Here is a 20,297-nt window from a genome sequence, read left to right on the forward strand (position 1 = left end):
CTCCCTCTGTCCCTCAGGGGTAAAGGAGGTGACCTCTCAATGCCAGGCCTGGGGGTAGAGTGTGACAGGAAGATGCGGCAGGACCCCCTCTAACACAAAGTGTAGCCCTCTCTGCTGAGTGAACAGAGCAAAGCCACTGGGGCACCTACTTACTCACACACCAACACACAGGTACTCACACCACTCAATTACCAACACACAGGTACTCACACATACCCAACCACCAACACAGAGGTACCCACACATGCTCAACCACCAACACACAGGTACCCACACATACGCAACCACCAACACACAGGTACCCACACATACGCAACCACCAACACACAGGTACCCACACATACGCAACCACCAACACACAGGTACCCACACATACGCAACCACCAACACACACATATTCACACATAATCACCAACACACACATACTCACACACACACACACTCTACACACCCCCATAATACTTACACAGACACAAACCAACACACCCCACACATGTACTCACAAACTCACACAACACACACCCATTCCCACACCCTCACACATACACACTGACACCTCCCACGCATGTACTCACACACTGACACCCCCCATGCACATATGCACTGACACCCCATCACGTACTCACACACCAACACACCCATGTGCACACTTAACCCCACCTACACATCACTCACCCCCTTACATCCACACCAACATACAACCTACCAACATACACAAAACCCATTCCCACACAACCATTCACACTCACACATATATACAGACCCCCCCTCACATACATGCCACACAGCCACATACCCACAGTTTCGGCTTCCCTTGCCACAGGCCCAGCTTCCTTCCTAACATGTAGGCTCTTGCCCAGCTGAGCTGACAGCACCTAGGAGAAAGGGCGTGGGTTGTCTGTGCCTCCAGTTCTCTAGCTGTCCTATAGGGGGCCGGCCCCCAGCCCTGCCTCTGCCCTTTCAGGCAGAAACTGTATTGTTTTGTAATTCACACAAAGTATTAGGGGAACTTTCTTGTCTTTGGGTGCCGGCTGATTTGGACATGTACCTGAGTGGGGTGGGGTGGGGGGAGAAAGCTGGTGGCTGGAGGGTCTATTTTAGGGCCAGCTCCTCCAGTCTGCCCTCCCCTGCAACCCTTCCACTGGCCACCTGCCGCCGCCTGTCCTGGGCCTGGAATGCTGACTGGCAGTTGGTGGGGGTGGGGGTGGGGACAGACTGTTATAAAGCTGGGAGTGCTGGGGTGGCAGCTGTCCTCCTCTGGAGCCCAGAGCCACAGCCCACCCCGGGCCTGCCCTCCCATCTGGGGTCCCAAACACACTGCCACCATGTCCACCCACCGCCTGGTGATCGTTCGTCATGGCGAGAGCACATGGAACCAGGAGAACCGCTTCTGTGGCTGGTTTGATGCAGAGCTGAGTGATAAAGGGGTTGAGGAGGCCAAGAGGGGGGCCCAGGCCATCAAGGATGCCAAGATGGAGTTCGACATATGCTACACATCAGTGCTCAAGCGGGCCATCCGTACACTCTGGACCATCCTGGACGACACCGACCAGATGTGGCTGCCGGTGGTCCGCACCTGGCGCCTGAACGAGCGGCACTACGGGGGCCTCACGGGCCTCAACAAGGCAGAGACTGCTGCCAAGCACGGGGAGGAGCAGGTGAAGATCTGGAGGCGCTCCTTTGACATCCCTCCGCCCCCCATGGACGAGAAGCACCCCTACTACACCACCATCAGCAAGGTGGGGTGCACAAGCCGGGGCTCTGGGTGGGGGCAAGAGTGGTGGGGGAATGGTTGTCTGGGGGTGGAGACGACTGCTTTGCAACCCCTAGGAACGTCGGTACGCAGGCCTGAAACCTGGAGAGCTGCCCACCTGTGAGAGCCTTAAGGACACCATTGCCCGGGCCCTTCCCTTCTGGAACGAGGAGATCGTCCCCCAGGTCAAGGCTGGCAAGAGAGTGCTCATCGCTGCCCATGGCAACAGCCTGCGGGGCATCGTCAAGCACCTGGAAGGTGAGGCTCACCTGGCCCTACCCTGGGGTTCAGGCAGACGTGGGAGGTCACAAGTCCCCCTGCATGCTCCATGGGTGGAGCTTTCAAGTTGTCAGTTCCAAACTATTGGAGGGCTGAGAAATCATTTGAAAAAGTTTTGGGAAACTTGTTTCATTTATGCGTATGTACTGGGAGTTTCTTTCAGATCATGGTAAAAAAGGTTTGCACACCACTGACTCAGGGCCGGGGCTGCCTGGGCCTGGATTCAGTCCTGATTACAAACAGGTGGAGTGGGAAAGCCCAGAGGGCAGCTTCTTGCCCGTGGACACCCAGCCAGGGAAAGGCCAGGCTGGACTGAAATCATCAGGCTCCTAATCCTGGTTTGCTGTGTGATCCTGATCAAGCCACATCACTTGCTAGGCTTCAATCCCCTTCCAGGGAGCCACTTGCCACGTGGGGTCAGGCTCACCTTCCTTCCAGCCACCTGCAGCTCCTGCCCCACTACCCTTCCCCTAATTCACTCCTGGCAAAAGGATGCAGGAGGCACAGTGCAGCCAGACACTCGTTCCGGGAGGGCGGGGCCCCGGTGTTGGAGCTTGGAGGCTCCTGCAGGTAGGCGGCTCTCCTGGATGACAGATGGGCCGCCTGTGGCAGGGCGGGGAAGAGGGTGCTCCCAGAGCAACGTTCTCCTTTGAATTGGACTTTAAAAAGTGACGGGGCCTTTAGGATTTCACAGACACTTGGGCTGTTTGCATTAGCCTAGGGGAGGGCCTGCTGCCCCAGGATGAAGCGTCTTACACATCTCACACCTGGCGTCAGACTGCAGGTGTGGGAAAGGCCACCTCCTGTCACCGCGTCTTCAGGGCTCCACACAGCCCCACAGGCCTAAGTCCGGGGTTAGAACCCAGCGGTGACTGTTACTGGATTGGGGGGCGGGAAGGGGCCTGGCTAGTGCCTTTATCTCCGACTCCCTGGGGAATATTTCCCTGGACCCTCCTTGTGGGTAGGAGTGTGGGGTGACTGAATGCCAAAGGTCAAGCTGCTATTCCAGGCCCCAAGGCTGCCCACGGTTGGGCGGGGTTGGGTTCCAGAGACGCTGCAATTTGCAGTGGCTGCCCTCCCACTCCTTCTCACTGTTCCCCACCGCCCCACCACCTGCTCCACCCCTTCTCACTGTGCCCCACATGCCATCATCTGCTCCACTGCTCAGGACGTCTAGAAAGCTCCTGGCTAATGCCCTTCCTGAGCCTAAGCCCTAGCCTGGCCAGAGATGACGTGTAGCGGCACCCCAGGCTGCAGCCCAACTGGCTATGGTGCTATTTCTGTGGGCTGCTCAGTGGTCCAGCGCCCGTGTTGTTGACCTTCTTAGGCACATTCCTGTGAGGGGGGAGGGGATGGCGTCAGACAGGCTCTGTCGCCATAAAGGTCAAGGAGCCTCTGCCTGACACAAGCGCAGTGGGACCACACGGTTGGAGAACCTAGGGGGGCTAAGGCAGCCTGTTCCCGGCTCCAGGAATGTCTGACCAGGCCATCATGGAGCTGAACCTGCCCACGGGGATCCCCATCGTGTATGAGCTGGACGGGGCGCTGAAGCCCACCAAGCCCATGCGGTTCCTGGGCGATGAGGAGACTGTCCGGAAGGCCATGGAAGCTGTGGCAGCCCAGGGCAAGGCCAAGTGAAGGGTGGGCTCTGGGCAATAAAAGCGCCTACCCTCACACTCGGCTCTGGATTCACCCACCAGCTGCTTGCTCTACCGCCCACGTCACAGCCATGGGGACCCCATGACCCGGAAAGGCTGTAACCCTCTCAAGCCTGACTCACCAGGGGCACCCAGAGGGCATGCCCCCCACAGGAACTAGTGGGTTGTGCACCCAGGAATCTGCATTTCTAACATCCCCTGTGGTGACCTATGTGTGTCCTAAAACTATGGAGTGTGGAGTTACTTAAGGGTGAGGATCCAAGAGTCCCCACCCTCTCTGTGGTCAGCCAGGACCGTGGGTTCTGGATGTGCTACGGACCCCAGCCACACCCTACCCAGGGGTCACAATTCCAGGTCAGTTCTCTTCAGAGGGTGGGCTGAGGGAGGCCTCGGGGTGGCCCACCACACAGGGCGGGCAGGTGTGACAGCAGAGCCCTGCCACCTGGGTGGGGCAGGGCAGGCCCAGATGCACCTGGGGGGGTCAGCCAGCCCGTCAGGGCGGGCAGCATCTCAGATTCAGAGGTCTCTCTAGCTGGGCTGGGCCCTGCTGTTCCCACAGAACAGACCATGGTACGAAAGGGGACTGGCACTGCTCTGGGGGCCTGCTTGCACAGGGACCAGGAAGGCAGGCTCCACACCCCTGTCCAGTGTGGCCACTCAGCCAGTCCTCTGGGGAGGTGTCTCATCGCAGGGGACACAGAGGCCCACGGCCTCTCCCAAAGGAGAACGCAGGGCACAGGGCTCAACTCTAAGTCATCCGGGCTGCTCATCACCGGACTCAGGGGGCCCAGGGGGCCTGCACACCCACATGCGCCCTTAACACAAAGCACACCGCATCACCCCAGGAAGAGGGGTGTGTCTCCCATGGGCGTGTTCAGGCGACAAGAGGGCAGGTGAGGGCTGGGGGCCTGTGCAGACCACACTGGCAATCCTTAGTCCCAAAGCAGACTTGTTCTCCAGGGACAGATGGGCTGGGACAGAAAATAGGAGGCGGTAGCAGGTGTGAGCCATTTTCTTGTTACTTTTCCCGAAACAAGAACTCTGAGGAGGGAGCTGGAGTTGGCTGAGCGGTGCGCGTGCGGCAGCACACAGGGAGCTGTCCTGCTTAGGCATGTACTGTGATTGTGACATTTTCATACCTCCCTTTGCTCTATGCCCTCCAGGCTAAGGGCCACTGAGCCAGCTCCAGTGAGACCCTCTCCCTGCCCTCAGTCACCAAGGTCCAGTCTGACTTTGGTCGTATATGCTGCTAAGCACAGTTCTCTAAGCTCACTGTACCTGAAGGTCACTCCTGACAGCTGCAGCCACCACCCTAGAAGCAAGAAGAAGGAAAAAGGGCGGCTGCTCCTGGCAAGCTCCCTGTATGGAAAAGGCACACAGCAGCCTGGGGTGTGGGGCAACCTCCGATGCCCCCTCCCGCCACTCTCCTTAGGCAGAGGTCACCAAGGGCTGGCCACAGGTACAGCTCGATGTCCTGCTGGAAGCATGTTTGGGAATCAGCAGCTTATTGCTGTAAGTGGGGGTCCTGAGGCCTCATCCTCATCCAGGGGGTCTTATTCCTGGAAGAGTGACAGGTAGCTCTCATGCCACCTCCTCCAGCAATAAGGAGGCTGTGTCCTGGTAAAGAGGGAAGGACAAGGGCCTCAGGCACGGCCTGTCCTCACTCGATAAGCTCCACATAGTTGGCAGGAAACATGCCGAAGTGGCCGTCCGGCCCGTAGCCACGCCACCAGCCCTCATCGATCACCTCGATGCCCGTGATGAGGTTCTCGGGGTCAAAGGAGATCTCTGTGTCATCAGCTGCAAGGAGACAGGAGCACAGCTGCTGCAGTGGCCCCACCCACCAGGTCACACCCTGTTCTCCCTCTGCAGGACACCTCCTCACAGCCCCATGTCCTTCTGGGTAGCACACCCCCCCCCCCCACTCACCCCCCACATCCCTGCTAGGACATTTCTCCAGGCCCCATACAAAAGGCCTCAGCCTCTTTCTGAGGCCTCCACTAGGGATGGCCTGGGGAAGCAGCCTCCCGGCCTGGCCCACTCCTTTGGCCAGTCCCTGGGCTCCACAACAGTACAGCCACTGGGACTTGGGCCAGTGGACAGCAAGTCACCACATGGAGCCTGCAGGGTCAGAGGCCATACAGGACGGGAATTCTCCAGAGTAGGACCAGTGGGGCTGAGTGTGGCTGACTCCCTTCAACCCTCCTCCTCCACTTCCTGGGTGTCATCCCCCAGTGGAGCCCTCTTGTCTCCTGAGCTCTAGCTGTCACCCTGTGGTCTAAGCAGGTGAGCACCAGCACCATACCTGCCTGGTAATCATACAGCGCCCGGGCACAAAGTCCCTTCCCAAGCAGCCCTGGCCCCTGCTCATAGTAGGTGCTGCGCTCAGAACCAGCATCTTCTTGCTGTACCTGTCCAGGGACGGGGAAGAAGAACAGGACCATTATTCTCGAAGCCAGCCCCTGCTCCATATGGCACGGGACTTGGCAGGGGTGACGGCATAGCACCAGGGAAGGGGCAGCTCTTTGGGGCAGCTGTGGGCCCCACCCTATCCCTGCAGCACAGAGGCCACCCCAAGACACAAGAGTCAAAGGGTAGCCTGCAAGTCGGCCGTGGCTCCCTCCCCAGTCTCCCACACAGTGGGGCCCACCCAGACAACTCTACCACAGGATCACCTCAGAAAATATATGAGAATTTACCCATTCACTGCAGAAAAATCAGGCATTCCATAGTCAGCGTGGCCAAGGACCCTACCCCCCACCCCCTACCCCTCACCCCCCACAGGGAACCAACCAGTTGGGGCTCCTCGTAGAGATCCTCCTGCTCCAGGGGCTCCTTGTAGACAGCCTCCCCTTCCACCTGCACTGGAGACTGAGGGGCAATGGGTGCTGGATCCTTGAGGAAATCTGAAGCAGAGGGCATAGCCTGCTCAGACTTGGCCTGCTGTCCCCCAGCCCATACCGGCACTGGAGGCGTCTGGAAGAGGTGTTTTTCACCACTGCCCGCCTCAAGGGTTCCAGAATCGCAAAGCCTTGCCTGTGCAGGGCCTCAAGGAGGCAGGAATGGGCTCCTTGGTGAGGGAGGTCTCTGGTTGGGTGAGCTGCTTCTGCAGAAAGGGGCTCCTCAGTTTGCCTGCAAACCAACAGTGAAACACAACACACATGGTGTCAGGCAGCCTGGAAAGGGAGTGGGGGAAAAGACTCTGCCCTTTTCTGCACCTGACTGCCCACAGACCCACTTGTCATGGGATATGGTGGCTGTCACACAGGAAGCCAGCTGGATGTGCCCGTTAATCCCAAGACCTGCAGCAGCTTCAGGAGCAATCCTGTGTATATATATATGGAAAGCCTGAAGCAGGCACACATGGCCCAACCCCAGCTAGCCCAGACGGCCGGCGGCACCCCCTGCCCAGGCCACAGGGACTCAGGGAGCAGAGACACAGGGTAAGGAACGGAGACACAGCTCGGGGGTTGGGGGGTGAGTGGGCAGAGACCCAGGGGCAGTGTGATCTGCTGGCTAGCAGCAGCAGTCCTATGTCGTCTGGGGTCCCAGTGGTGTTGATACAGGCCCTGGGACCCAGCTGACTCGTCCCATCTTGGAGCTGGGCCAGGGATATAAGGGGTCGGGGCTGGGAAGTCTCCGTTCTGGAGACCACATGTGGCTCTCCTCTCCCACCAGGTGTCTGGGGATGAGACTACCCAGTGTGCAGTCTCTCCTGGTCTTCACATGGGTCCAGGCTTACCTCCCAGACCAGCCCGCACCACAGGCAGTTCTCCTTCCCTGCCCTCCTCACTCCCCTGAGATACTCGGCCCCTCAACTATGGGCCCCCACGCTGGGGGTAGTGGTGAGCAGTCGTGGCACCCCCACCCCCCTCGTCCCTTGCTTAGTGGCTATGCTCAATGGCCTCACCTGGCTGGGGGCTGGGGCTGGAGGTGGTAGACATGGCCCTCTCCTTCTGCTTGAAGATGTCCCGTGGGTGCGTGTGCTGCTGATAGGAGACTGCTGGTGAGGAATGTAAACTGACCAGACAGCATTGAGGGCCTGGGCAGCTTCCCACCCCTACAGTCCCCGGCCTGCCTGGCTCCCCAGGAGCGCTTCCAGAGCCTGGCTGAGGTCAATACCAGGGCACTGCTACCTCTCTGAATCCCTAGATTTGTCCCAAGTTCAAATCTGCCCATGGCAGTTCCAGGATCCTAACCTCCCTGCCTCTAGGAACGCTGAGCTGGGAGGAAAAGCTCATGGCTGTCACAGCCTGCTGCAAGTGGCCTCTGCCAGGTCTCAGAACGAGGCCTTTGCTCAAAGCCAGGGTTCCAGGTCTGTCACTGGGACTCAGGCTGGGGAAAGTGCTCAGCAGCCACAGGAGCATCCACATCTTACCTGGTCCCCCCTTGTCCCTGAAACTACTTCCTGCTGCTGTTCAGGCTTCCTGTTGGGAAGGGCAGAGAAGAGTGCACTCACGACCTGCCTCCTCACCCTGCGTGGGCACTCAGGGCAGGTGCTGCCAGCTGACGGACATTCCCAGGGAGATGGGGTCCCAACCCCGGCTAGCATGCAGGCTTTAGAGGCAGACTGACGGAGGCAGGGCCGTAGCCCAGGCAGGCAGGCACCTCCTTCCCACCAGAGGCCCAAGACCTCCTGGAGTACAAGGACAGGGCTCACCTCTGGGCACTGGACTCGTGGTCCTGCTCCTGATAGCGCTGCTCGCGGCGGGCAGCCTCACGCCGCTCCCGCTCCTGGCGTTCCTGCTCCAGCCGCTGACGCTCCTCCACTGCCCGCTGCTTCTCCTCCAGCCTGCGGTTCTCCTCATCCTTCTGTGGGAGAGCCGTGCCGCCCACACCCAGCTCAGCCCTGGGCATGACACCCCACTATGCAGCCAGACAGCCCAGGCCAGGCAGCTGCTACGCCCCACTGTCCCTCATTCTGCACAGGACCAGGTTCAGCAAGGGATTCTTTCTGCAACCACGTAACTCATTCCACATTTTCTTGCAAGCTACCGGGGTGGTGATTTGGGGTAGCTCCAGGGCAGACAGGTACTACTAGCTTTGTTAACCCATCTAAGCCCCAGTTTGCACATCTGTAAACAGGAGCTAACAAAAACACTTGTCCATGGGCTTATTTAATAAACGAGAAAAACTGAAATCTGGCAAGCCCAACACCTGTTTCTTGCCTGGCACACTGCACATGCTCAGTACATGCTGGCTCTTTTGTCAAAGCCCAGACAGGCTTACCTCTGCTTTGGCCCAGAAGCTGTCTTTGCCAACCATCTTGATCTCAGACATGGCGTTGGTCTTTTGGTACACAGAGCCCTGCAGGGGCAGAGCAGCCCGTTAAGAGACCCAGGCCCGGTGGGGAGGCTGGGCCCACAGACCCCAGGATGATGGTGAGGGCTGTGAGGAGGGGCCTGGTAGGAGAAAGTATAGAGGGTGACGTTCTGGTCGCGGCCTGAAAGCTGCCCCAGCAGGGATGGCTCGGCCCGACAACAAGAGTCCTCACGGGGAAGACCCTGAGATATGGCATCAGCTCCCAGGGATCCATACTGCCTACCACAGAGGGAAAAGAGTTCAGCTCCTGGTCCTGCCCGGTGCCAGGATGACACACCTACAGGCTGTCCCTCCCACAAAACAGTCGTGGGCTCCTGCTGCTTCAGGCTGTGCCCTGACCACCAGCAGTTCAGCCACAGCAGCTGCTGTGTAGGGCCCGACGGCCACTGCCACAGGCATGTGTCCCCGTAAGGAGCCTCCAAAACACCCACACCTGTGCTCAGCCACATGCCTCACGACCACAAGAGCTAGGCAAGCGCCGGGCGGGAGCCCTCCACAGCCTTCGCCATGTGACACTGGCCAGTGACTGGATGCTAGGCAAGGTGCAGGTACTGCGCACTCCCAGCTGCCTCCTCGGGGCCCAGAGCAGCAAGGGTGGGTGGTGGAGGTAGCACTCACCACGGGGGCTTGGGGGCCTGTGTCCTGGAAGCGGCTGCTCTCCTTGTGGAAGTTGTAGTTTGCCCCTGAAGCCTTGGCCACCTTCTGCATGATGGACTCAGGCTCCACGTCTTCCTCAGCCCGGGCATTGATGGTTACGTGGGCTCCCTACAGGCAGGTTGGTGCAGGAAGTGAGAGAGGAAGGTCCTAGTGATGCCACATTGCCCAGTGCCCAGCAGGTGGGGTGTGCCTCCTCCATGCCCCACCGCACACAAGGCACCCATCTGGCTCCCAGGAAGGAGGCGCTGGCTCTCTTCTCAGGAGCTCAGACAGCCCAATTTGAGCAAACACCTCGCCCCTCTCAAGCCACGACAAGTGAACACATGCTTTGATACTTTAACCTAAAAGATAATAAAACATGTGCTTATACTACGATGACACAAATACAAGTAGAGATAGGCTGGAAGGGACCGCATAAAGCGGAACGTGTGCTGGGGTGGTGGGCACGGGCAACTGCCTCCTCCTCCAAATTCCTAACACTACGGCTCAGTGGCTCCAGAGAAACCAGAGATGAGTGCTCCAGCCCAGCATGGGCCCTGCAGTCAGAAGGACCAGGATGCGTCCCTCCTCCCACCAGCCTGTGGGCAGCTGTGGCCAGAGCCCGGCCACCCCAACCAGCTGGCCCAAGTGGGTCAGCCTCTGGCACCCTCCACCGGGGTTCCCACTCTTGCCTGCCCGCAGCCCGTTTACCTTCAGGAAGCTGGCCATGGTGCTGACATGACTGGCGCACGCTCCCTTCCGCACGTCGTTCACGCCCTCGCCTGTCTGCAACACAAGCACACCCAGCACGACCCTGCAGTTCCTGGTTGCCACCTGGGCGTGCTGTCCAAGGCCACCACCGCCCTGGGGTTCTGGCAGCTTCCCCGTGTCCCAAAAGGAAACTGCAAATCCCAAAGCAGAAGACACACTCCCTATTGTGCCAGGCAGACGTGGCGGGTCCCCACATCTCCCGGCATCACAGCTGGCCGCTGGCTCCCATTGTGGGGAGTCCCCTCTGAATTACTCCAGTCCCCAATTTGGGGGCTCTGTTCTGTTACAAAGTGCCCTTCCAGCCCTGCAGAACCCATGGTCCTCAGCGCTTCTCTGGGGCCTCTGCTCCCTCAGACCAACTCTCCAGAAGGAGATAAATCACTGTTTTGGGATTATTTCTGCCCCATTCACAGGAAGTAATTCTGGGCTTGGAGTATGGGTTTTGTGCTGAAAAGGCCACAGATTTTTTCAGGCCACGATGAATTAACTGACTATCCTGCTAGTTCACCAGCAACAGGCTGTCCTGTTGATCTCTGAGCCCCATCAGGAAAACACCCTGCTCCTGATGTCTAGCTTCCTTGGCTGCGACAACCACAGGCAGAGGCAGAAAGAGAAAGTGAGCATTCTGGAGCCACTGGCACCTCATGTGGGGCCCCCTCAGCCTGGCTGCCTCTGGGGTACAAATCGGGGAGCAAAGGTGATGATCTGTCTTCCCCTCAGTTCCACATACCCAGTTGATGAGGACAAACTTGGGCAAGCCAGAGTTGGGGTCCTTCACCCGGCAGAAGGCGTACATCACCTTCCCGCTGTTCAGCTCCTCCACCAGCTCCTCCAGGCCCCCTTCTGCAGCAGAGGCACAAGGAGGGGTCAGCAGCAGTGCCCTCCCCCCAGCATTAACCCACTAAAGCCGGAGCCAAGCCCTAACCAGGGCTTCTCACCCACTCCCGGCATCAGTGTCATCAGCGGGGACTCTTGGGCCCCACTGCTACTAAACTGATTTATCAGAGCTGGGGTGGGACCCAGGAGTCCTCATTCATGACCAGCACCTCAGGTGATTTTTTTACATGCGATGGTTTAAAAACCACTCCGCTAAATCCATAGGTAATGTAGGGAATAAAAAAACAAGTGTCATTTCTGCTACATATAAGCGACTGGACTTCCAAAAGGAGGGTGTCTACCTCAGTTCTACCGCTGGCATGAGCCATCGAGAGCTGTGGTCCCCAGCACTGGGAGTGGGCAGGGGTATCAGCTGGTAGAGTGGGGGCTTTGTGTGGCATACGGTCAAGTGCAGGGCCCTGGGCTTACGCACCCGTTACCACCTATCACACCCTGCCCAGCCTCCCGCACGGCCTGAGCCTAGCATCTGCCCAGTGCTGGCCAAGAGACCATCAGATGCTAACCATGCACCGAGGGCGAGCCCACACAGCGCAGCCACCAGGACCCACTGCCCCTCATGGCAGCCCAGAGTTCTGCGCTGAGTTACCCATGCCATTACTCCAGGCCACCAGGCCCTTCAGTCTGCCTGCTGCCTCCTCAAACCTCCCCAATGCCTGGGCTGGGGCAGCAGCCCCTCCCCCAACACTGGGCACCCACTCTCTCAGGAAGGTCCCTGTTTGCTCCAGGTATGTCCTTGCCCCAGCTAGACTGCCAGACCCTGAAGGACAATGACTTAGTTCTCACTTGTAGAAGAGCGCCTGGTACATGCAAAGGCCTCTGCTGAGGGAGGCAGACTGCTGAGAGAGAAAAGCCAGGCCCGGTCAGGCAGAGCTGGCTGCCCATTATGTTGGGGGTAGGGCAGAAAGGGAGGCTGAAGGGACAGGCAGAGGCTGGGCATTCCTCCTGGAGGCCACCGTTTCCCAAAGCTCACTTAGAACCTCCTTCTACCACAAGGCATGGTGGGGAGCTGCTCTGCTCCTGGGGGCAGGGGCTCCTCCTTACACCCCCATCAGGTTAGGGCCCTCCTTCCAGAAAAACGAGATGAAGCTCTGGGAAGGCATGCTACAAAGGGGAGGCCAGGAGCAGGAGCGGAATGGCACGTGAGGGGGTACTGTGAAGGCCAGGTAGGAAATGAGCCCCAGAGGCACAGAGGCCACAGGCAGGTCCCCTCGACAGGTCACAGTGAAGGGCAGGGTGACCGTACCTCTGCTGTCCCTTCTGACCCACCCTCAATCAATGCTGTGAGAACATCCAAAAAGAGAACATGGCCTGGGCAAGAAGGCTGCCTCGCTGACAGCGGAAAGAAGAAAGGTCTTTGGAGACCTGTGGCCAGGCTTTTGCCCCAGCCTAAGGGTTGTGCCTGTCACCCTCCTGGGGAGGGCAAGGGTCAGAGGGCCTGCAGGGCTGCCCCCAGTGAACTGGGAAGCAGTGCAAGACTTCGTCAGACTAGCTCTCCTTGGGAGCTTGGGTAGTCTGCCCCCTTATCAGACTCTGCTTCTTGGGCTCCATCTCAGTTATGGACAGTAAGCCTTGACTTCAAAAGCAGTAGTGAGACGAACATGGGGAAGACCCACTGTAAACACGGCTTGTCTCACCCCTACCACCTGCACAAGCAACGCCCAGGAACAGCTGTGCCATTGTTCACAGGGGGACCTGGAGCTGCTTTGGGGGAACAGGAGGTGGAAGGTAAGGATAGCAGGCGAGTGGCAGTGATACAGTCCACTCTGGAGCAGAGCTGGGGGTCTCACTGTAACATGGATTCTGACTGGTGGTCAGAGTGAGAGGCAGTCTGCACGTCCCACAGCTCGGGGACCACAGGAAGTAGCCAGAAGAGAGCTGCTCTTGTCAGAATGGGAAGCCGGCTGGCTCTGGCCTTCTGTTGTTACTCTGGGCCTTACACTAAAAACAAAGTAGACTGCTTCCCAGCCAGGGACGGCCAGGGTCCTCCACTGGATCTGCCAGCTCCCCTGAGCCTTTACTTACGCTCTTGATTAAGGGACAAAGGGAGAGGCGACACTGTTATACCCAGGGTAGGGTCAGGATATGGTGGCTTCCCACAGAACTCCCCTGGTGCCACCCAGGAAAGCCTGCAGCCCTGATTACCACCACAGACATGCAGGCTCCCCGACAAGAGGCGGTGCCACTGCCTCTTCTGACGGAGACTTCCTAGTATCCACCATATGCGACGTGAGATCCGCTGCTGCTTCTTATTCCTTCTGATCTGGGATTCGCTTTTCAGCCTCAGCCAAGCAGAGCAGGAGCAGCCAGAAGGGGGTCTTGGGCTGGAGAGCCAAGGCCACCCCTTAACACCCCACTGGAGCCACTCTCTCCTGGACAAACCTCTTCTGCCTAGCCCATACTCTGAGTATATCAGGATAAGAAAGGAGGGTAAGGGACTCCCCGCTCAAAATTCCTGTGCAAACAGTCTGCAGTTGGCACAACAAACAAGTAAAAGGGTGACCTTCACAATGAAGAAAGCTTTGCCCGCCTGTCAAGGGGCCGTGCACACTCCTCCTGGAGAGAGGCATGTTGAGGGTGGACATGAAACAATGCCAGGCAAGGCCCCAGGAAAGGAGATGGGCTCCACACCCTAGTAGCACCCCCTGGCCAATCCTGCTCCCTGCTCCATCCTCTCTACACCCTGCTCCCAAACAATGCAGCTCAAATTCCAACTTCACCAAGCCCCACTCCCCAAGGGCTCCCGCTGCCTGTAGGATAGAAGCCCGGGCCCCGCGCCTGGGTTGGCCTGAACCAGTCCTACACTCAGCTCTCCTAGGCCTGCGGCCCTTCTGTAGGTGCCATGGCCCTCACTGCCCCATTAGCAAATGAGGCAGCCTCAGATGGGCCCACACCCCTGCAGCAGCCTGGCTCCGTGGGGCTGGCATCCTCCCAGCTGCAGATTAGGATTGCAGCATGGGCCTGTCCACGGGCTGCCCGAGAGCTGGAAAGGCTGGCCTGCTCCCATCTCAGCTTTCCCAACCTGAAGAGACCAGCACTGCCTGCGCTACCAGGCTAAAAAAGCCAAGAATGATTTCACATAGAGATATTCTGAAGCTCAAAGCCAACCAAAGGTGACCAGCAGGACTAAAGCCCTGGGCTGCTCAGGGCTATGGAAATGCCTGGGGGCTACTTCCCCAGTTCTGACTGGGTGTCCTGTGGCCACCATGGCTGGTTTCACACCCACAGCACAGGATGACACCTGAGTAAGGCAGCAGGTGAGGTCGGTGGGTGGCCAGCCTAAACTGGGGGAGGTGTTGGTACAATCACACCAGATGCAGGTGACATCTTGGCCCCGATTCCCCTTCCTCCTGTGGCAATGGCTGAAATGCCAAATGAGATGGGTGGCTGAGGGTTACAGCTCCTCTTCAGATAGGTCCTCTCACACAGCCGCCTCCCTCTGCTCCCACCTCCTGGTCCACCCGAGAGCATTCATCTCCTCCCTGGGTCATACTCACCCCCAGTACCGGCCACGCGGATGTCATTGCTATTGCCTTCGTAAGTAAAGAGAGCCCTGGAACAGAACACAAGTGGGCTTGAAACCAACACCTTGGGCACCATCTGCCCTCACTGCACCTATCACGCCTTCACACTGCATCCCAGAACCCCACCACAGCTGTGATGCCATCGCGTCCTGTGCTCACCTGCGGGAGGGCTCCTTGCAGGCACTGCATCCCGACCCATGAGGCCTTCCCACAAATGGGACAGTGCAGGCCCAAACCACCACCTGGGCCCACTGCAAGCGGTAAACCCCAGCCTCTGACATGACCGAGTAAACCTACTCTGATAAAAATTAAGCCAGGAACTTTGATGGCAATTTTGAACACATTCATATGTGGAACACTATTAAAAAAAATTTCTGAAACTGCTCACCTGGCTACCAGGTATATAAATTTGAACGGACGAAAGACACCTACATAGTCTTGAACACAAAGCACCCAAGAAAAGGAGACATGAGAAGATCATGTGAGGCACCAGAAAGCTGCCAAGACCATTGTGCACGTCTGCCCTACTGTTCTGTGAGACCAGAAAGGCTGGTGTGGCAGGTCCTTCTGGGCTGGGGCTCAACAAGCAAGGACTTTCACAGGTTATATGTGGCCATAAGGAAGTGCAGGGCAGAGACTCCAGTTAAAACCACCATCCAGCCTTGCCCCCTCCCTAGACAGGTGCCGGCTCAGAGGTCATACAAGTCTGACATCTAGGAGAGTATTAACAGCCCTACTGGTGACACTGGACCATGTGTTTCTCCTGCTCACAATTGTTTTTAAAGATTATTCATTTTTTCCTAAGAATGCTAGAAAACACTCAGGCTTATTGACTTGAGCTCCAGAGTGCTTGAGGGCACATGGTGAACATTATGAAACACGGGCCATGGATGGTCTCCTGCCCAGAATTGTTCTCAAGAAGAACAATTCTGGAAAAGGTGGCCTCAAGAGGCCAGCCACAGTGGGTCCCTGGCAACAGACCCGAAGTCCTTGGCACCAGCCCTCCAGCCTCAGTGCTCCGTAGTGTGGCAGGCCACAGGGTGTAAAGCACTGATGCCCATCAACAGTGAGGCCAAGGCAACCCTGGCCCAGTGTCCACCTCAGGAGTAAATCAGCTTCTCACTGGCTTCACCAAAGGCCTTGCCAGTGCCACTGGGCAGAGCTGCGTCTACCTGGAAGAGAGGGAAAAAACCAGACCCAGGCCTGGCAGACAGGCTGCCAAGAAAAAGACCACTGCTCACCAGCAGAGAAAGCAGAACACAAGGGGACTAGAGGAGAGACCCCAGAGAAAGGAAGAGAAAGCAGCTGCAGGAGGTGGTAGGCATATAGCCCAGCCAGAGTCCAGAGATGGGGGAGGGAATGCACGGCCCTCTTCTCTGCAGACAGGAAACCCCTTCCTCTCGATGGCCACAAGGCTCTGGCTGCTAGAAGATGCAAACACTGGCACAGGCAGCAGGGGCCAGAAAGAAGATCATAGCTCAATTCAGTCTTACCAGAAGGAATCAAGCAATTAATAAGAACCAAGCTCTGCATCTTCGATTTACTCTCCAGCTTCCTCCTCCACTGCCCTGGGCACCAGTCCAAGCCACATTCGAGAAGAATGTTCCCAGGCCAGAGGCTCATTCCCATATTCAATCGAGTTCTGCCTCTCTTTCAAAGCAACATGAATAAAGCGGTGTGCTGGCCTGTGTATGGGCAGGAAGTGTAAGCCCTCCCGAAAACACTTAACTGGTGATGGGGATGCAGCAGTAAGCAGTTACATAGAGGCCCTGCCCATGGAACTTACTTTCTAATGGGAGTGACAAACACACAGCTAAACACTACTGTAGTGTGAGCGAGTCACGAGCAACCACGCCAAGATCTAGGGCAAGCTGGGTAAGACCAAGACTAGACCTAGGATGCAGAGTGAAGGCTGGGGTTGCCCCTGCATCTCACCAGCCCCACGCCCATCCCATCTGGTTTGCAGGGCTGAGTCCAATGCCACCTGCTCCGTGCAGGACACCCTTTATGTATCACCAAGCTGGAGACCACTTTGCCTACTGATATTCTCTAGCAGCCTTTCTATACCCTCCTCGACCTACCCTTAATCTGAGCAGTAACAGTCATGAACACTGGGAGCACAGACACGGCCCATCCCACTTGTTTTAGTGAAGGGAACAGCGACAAGGAAATAAAAGGTTTCAGCATGGACATGTGCTTTGAAGGAAGGAGTCAAGGAAGGCCTCTCTGAGATAATAATCTCAGAGCAGAGAAGTGAAGTTTGGAGAATCAGTCGCGTGGGGCCATGCAGAAGAAGGGGCTCCCGGTAGAGGAAACAGCAAGGGCTCTGAGGCAGAACAAGCTTGCAAGTTTGAGGAACAGAAAGAGGCTAGTGTGGCCAGTGTGTACACAGGAGAGGTAGTCAGGGAGGTGGGCAGGGGCTGGGTCATACAGGGCCTGGCAGCTGCGTGGGGAGCCTAGGTTTTATTCAATGTGAACAGGAAGCTACTGGAGAGTTTTAAGCAGGGAAGTGACATGATCCAAATATATTTTCGGCTCATGAGTGGGGACCTGCCACACAGTATTTATTGAGTTGATATTCTGATAGGACTGACGACAGCCTAGGTGATGTGAGGCCCGGGTGGTTCGTGCTGCTGAGCAATACAACCAGAAACGCTATGGCAGGGTCCCAGCAGCCTAGAAAGGAGAAGTCTTGTGAGATGTATGGGCTCTGGATGGGTGAGAGGGCAGCAGGGGCTCAGCAACCTAATGAGGGGGTGGTAAGCTCCAGAGCAGGGGCTGTGGCAGACAGCTCTATTAAGCCCAAGGAAAGGCAGTATTATGGATTGAATTGTGTCCCCTCAAAACGTGTGTTGACTAAGCTTGGGCATGATTTCCACTACTGTGTGATTGTCCTCCGTTTTGTGATCTGATATTATACTATAAATCATAAATACTACCCTCTATGATGTTAATGGAAACCCTGGTGGCGTAGTGGTTAAGTGCCATGGCTGCTAACCAAAGGGTCAGCAGTTCAAATCTACCAGGCGCTCTTTGGAAACTCTATGGGGCAGTTTTACTCTGTCTATAGGGTCACTATGAGTCACAATCGACTTGACTGCACTGGGTTATGATGTTAATGAGGCAGGATTAGAGGCAGTTATGTCAATGAGGCCGATTACAACCTACAGGATTAGGCTGTATTGAGTCAATCATTTTGGGATATAAAAGAGAACCAAGCAGAGAGAGACCATATACAGCCAAGAAAGAAGCACCGAGAACGGAGCATGTCCTTTGGACCCAGGCTCCCTGCACTGAGAAACTCCTCGGCCAGGGGAAGACTGATGACCAGGACCTTTCCTCTGAGCTGACAGAGAGAGAAAGCCCTCCCCTGGAGCTGGCGCCCTGAATTTGGACTTCTCCTAAACTATGAAGAGAATACATTTCTGTTTGTTAAAGCCATCTACTGCGGTATTTCTGTTATAGCAGCACTAGATAACTAAGACAGGCAGGAAACATGACAGGCTCTGAAGATGGAAGCATCGCCCCCAAACCAGTGACAGTTTCTGAGAGGACTGAGGATGAAAAGAAAACTGGGAGACCAACTAGGAGGCCTTGGAGTCTCCCTAGGAGATTTCCAAGTCTACAAGGGGACGATCAAGAGCATCTAAAGAAGCAATATCCATCACTGGGGAGAAGTGGAGAGGGGCAAAGCTGCCCTCAGGTTCCAAAGCCAGGCGGCCCTCATGTGGATATCAGAATGGGGTACTTGGTGTGGAGATACTTCTGATGGAGTTTGGAGTCCCAGGAGGGGGCTAAGGGCCTTCTGAAATACACACACAAGGAGCAGGAGAGAGGCCAGGACAGCAGGTGGACAGCTAGAGACTGTCCTGAGAGAAATAACAGTAAATGATGGATGCATCAATTTCCTACGAGGGACTATGAAGAGAAGGCAGAGAAAGTCTACCAAAATAATTACAAGATACCTTTCTGTAACTATAACAGAAGATGCCTTCCGAACAGAGGATGCACTGTTTGGCTACCGGACAGTTTTGCACAAGTGCTATCCACAGTGCCCACGGTGACTCAAGATCCCAGGCTTGACAGGAGACTCAACAGGGACTCTGCAGGCCCCGGGCAGCTGGTGTTCTGAAGCTCTTCCCCGGATGGCCTGGTCTAAAGCAAAGCCTTTGACTTCCTGGTGTCACAACAGTACATTTTATGAAAGCCACTCAGTGTTGGGCAACAGGGGAACATTTGAAACGAGAAAGTAAAAGCCTTTAGGTGAATGGAGGGAGAGAAGCCCTGGCACAGCAGCAGGGCTGCAGCCCAGAGGGTCTGGCCCTGGGCAACACGGGAAGAGGCTCCACACAGACCCTAACAAAAGGGGCAGACTAAATTAGAACAGGGTGGGCCCACCACAAATTGGTTTCCAAAGCCCAGTGTCTATTCCTGAAGGCTGGTCACTTTAACCCCCCATGCTCATATTTCTCAAAACTGGAAGTGCTCAAAACAGGTCGGTGAAAACAATTTAAGCAAATGGGAAAAGTGGCAGAGAATTACAATACATAGCTATGAGTGCACACAGACCACAAACTTCAATTCCAGGCTTCCAATACTGCAAAGCCTCACCGACTGCATGAAAGCCTAGCAGAGGATGTATTGGGGAGACGCGGGGGGGGGGGCGGGGGAGATGGGATCTTTTTCCAAATAGGTGGCCACTTTTCAGTCATCTCCCTGTGGCTCAAGCATGGAAAGACCCCGATCGCCTTGTTTGGAGCTTCCACAGGAAGGCTCACATTCTCAACCAGGCTGCCAGACCGCTTCCCAAGGCCCGGTCCTGAACAGAAACCGGGTGCGGCTTCTTCCTTCTCAGGGACGGGTGTGGAGGGCTCATTTGTCCAGGGAAGTCCCCAGGTTGGAAGGGAGAACCAAGCACAGCCAGGCCAAGATTCCAACATGAAAATACAAGGAGCCGAGAACTGGTGGCGAGCGAGCAGGAGGGGCGCGCCCGGGGATTCACCAGGTGCCCCCAAGCCAGGGTTTAACCTGTGCACACAGGATCGGCTGAGACGGCAGCTCAACTGAGGCGTAGGGGGCGGGCCGCGGAGCACGTGTAAGCCCCAAGCCATCTGCGGAGCGGCGCTCCGGCCCCGGCCTCCCTTGCCTGCGCCCCCACCCCACCCCACCAGCTCGCCCTGGACAGAACCTTGGGGAGGCAGGGCGGTCCCGGCCCTCTCCCTGCCTCGTCCCCCGGGTACCCATGCCCCGGCGCCCACCAGTCGGTCGGGGACTTCTCATCGACCACCCGCACGTAGGCCTCCTGCAGCGCCGGCCCGTTCCGACTCAGGTTCACCGCCATGGCCGAGTCAGCGCCCGTCAGGGTCCCGGAAGTCCCCGCGCCGCCGCCGCTTTGAGGCCAGGCCCGCCCCCAGCGGCAGGAAGCCCCGTTCCTGCCGGTCGGAAGCCCCGCCCCTGCTG

General features: G+C 57.1%; 2 protein-coding genes across 3 annotated transcripts; one reads left to right on the forward strand and one right to left on the reverse strand.

The window, feature by feature from the left end:
* The first annotated feature begins 1,069 nt into the window (after nucleotides 1–1,069).
* PGAM2 (phosphoglycerate mutase 2) lies at nucleotides 1,070–3,803 on the forward strand. The gene is made up of 3 exons (XM_064290279.1): nucleotides 1,070–1,739; nucleotides 1,831–2,011; nucleotides 3,504–3,803. Exons 1-3 carry the CDS (start codon nucleotides 1,176–1,178, stop codon nucleotides 3,668–3,670), a joined length of 912 nt encoding a protein of 303 aa, XP_064146349.1. The 5' UTR covers nucleotides 1,070–1,175; the 3' UTR covers nucleotides 3,671–3,803.
* An 883-nt stretch (nucleotides 3,804–4,686) lies between these two features.
* On the reverse strand, nucleotides 4,687–20,228 carry DBNL (drebrin like). Of its 2 annotated transcripts, none has more exons than XM_010598268.2 (13): nucleotides 20,096–20,228; nucleotides 14,811–14,866; nucleotides 11,150–11,262; nucleotides 10,360–10,434; nucleotides 9,631–9,777; nucleotides 8,920–8,997; nucleotides 8,351–8,502; nucleotides 8,069–8,117; nucleotides 7,601–7,676; nucleotides 6,727–6,822; nucleotides 6,484–6,596; nucleotides 5,996–6,101; nucleotides 4,687–5,490 (listed from the first exon to the last, which is right to left on the reverse strand). In XM_010598268.2, the coding sequence occupies exons 1-13, from the start codon at nucleotides 20,176–20,178 to the stop codon at nucleotides 5,351–5,353; spliced, it is 1,284 nt and encodes a 427-aa protein (XP_010596570.1). In that variant the 5' UTR covers nucleotides 20,179–20,228; the 3' UTR covers nucleotides 4,687–5,350. The 2 variants fall into 2 exon arrangements, with proteins under 2 accessions (XP_010596570.1, XP_003418652.1); XM_003418604.3 differs by having other exon boundaries at nucleotides 7,601–7,679.
* Nucleotides 20,229–20,297: the final 69 nt, after the last annotated feature.

The sequence above is a fragment of the Loxodonta africana genome, chromosome 8, assembly GCF_030014295.1.
Source record: "Loxodonta africana isolate mLoxAfr1 chromosome 8, mLoxAfr1.hap2, whole genome shotgun sequence".
In the NCBI taxonomy this organism is placed as follows: Eukaryota; Metazoa; Chordata; class Mammalia; order Proboscidea; family Elephantidae; genus Loxodonta; species Loxodonta africana.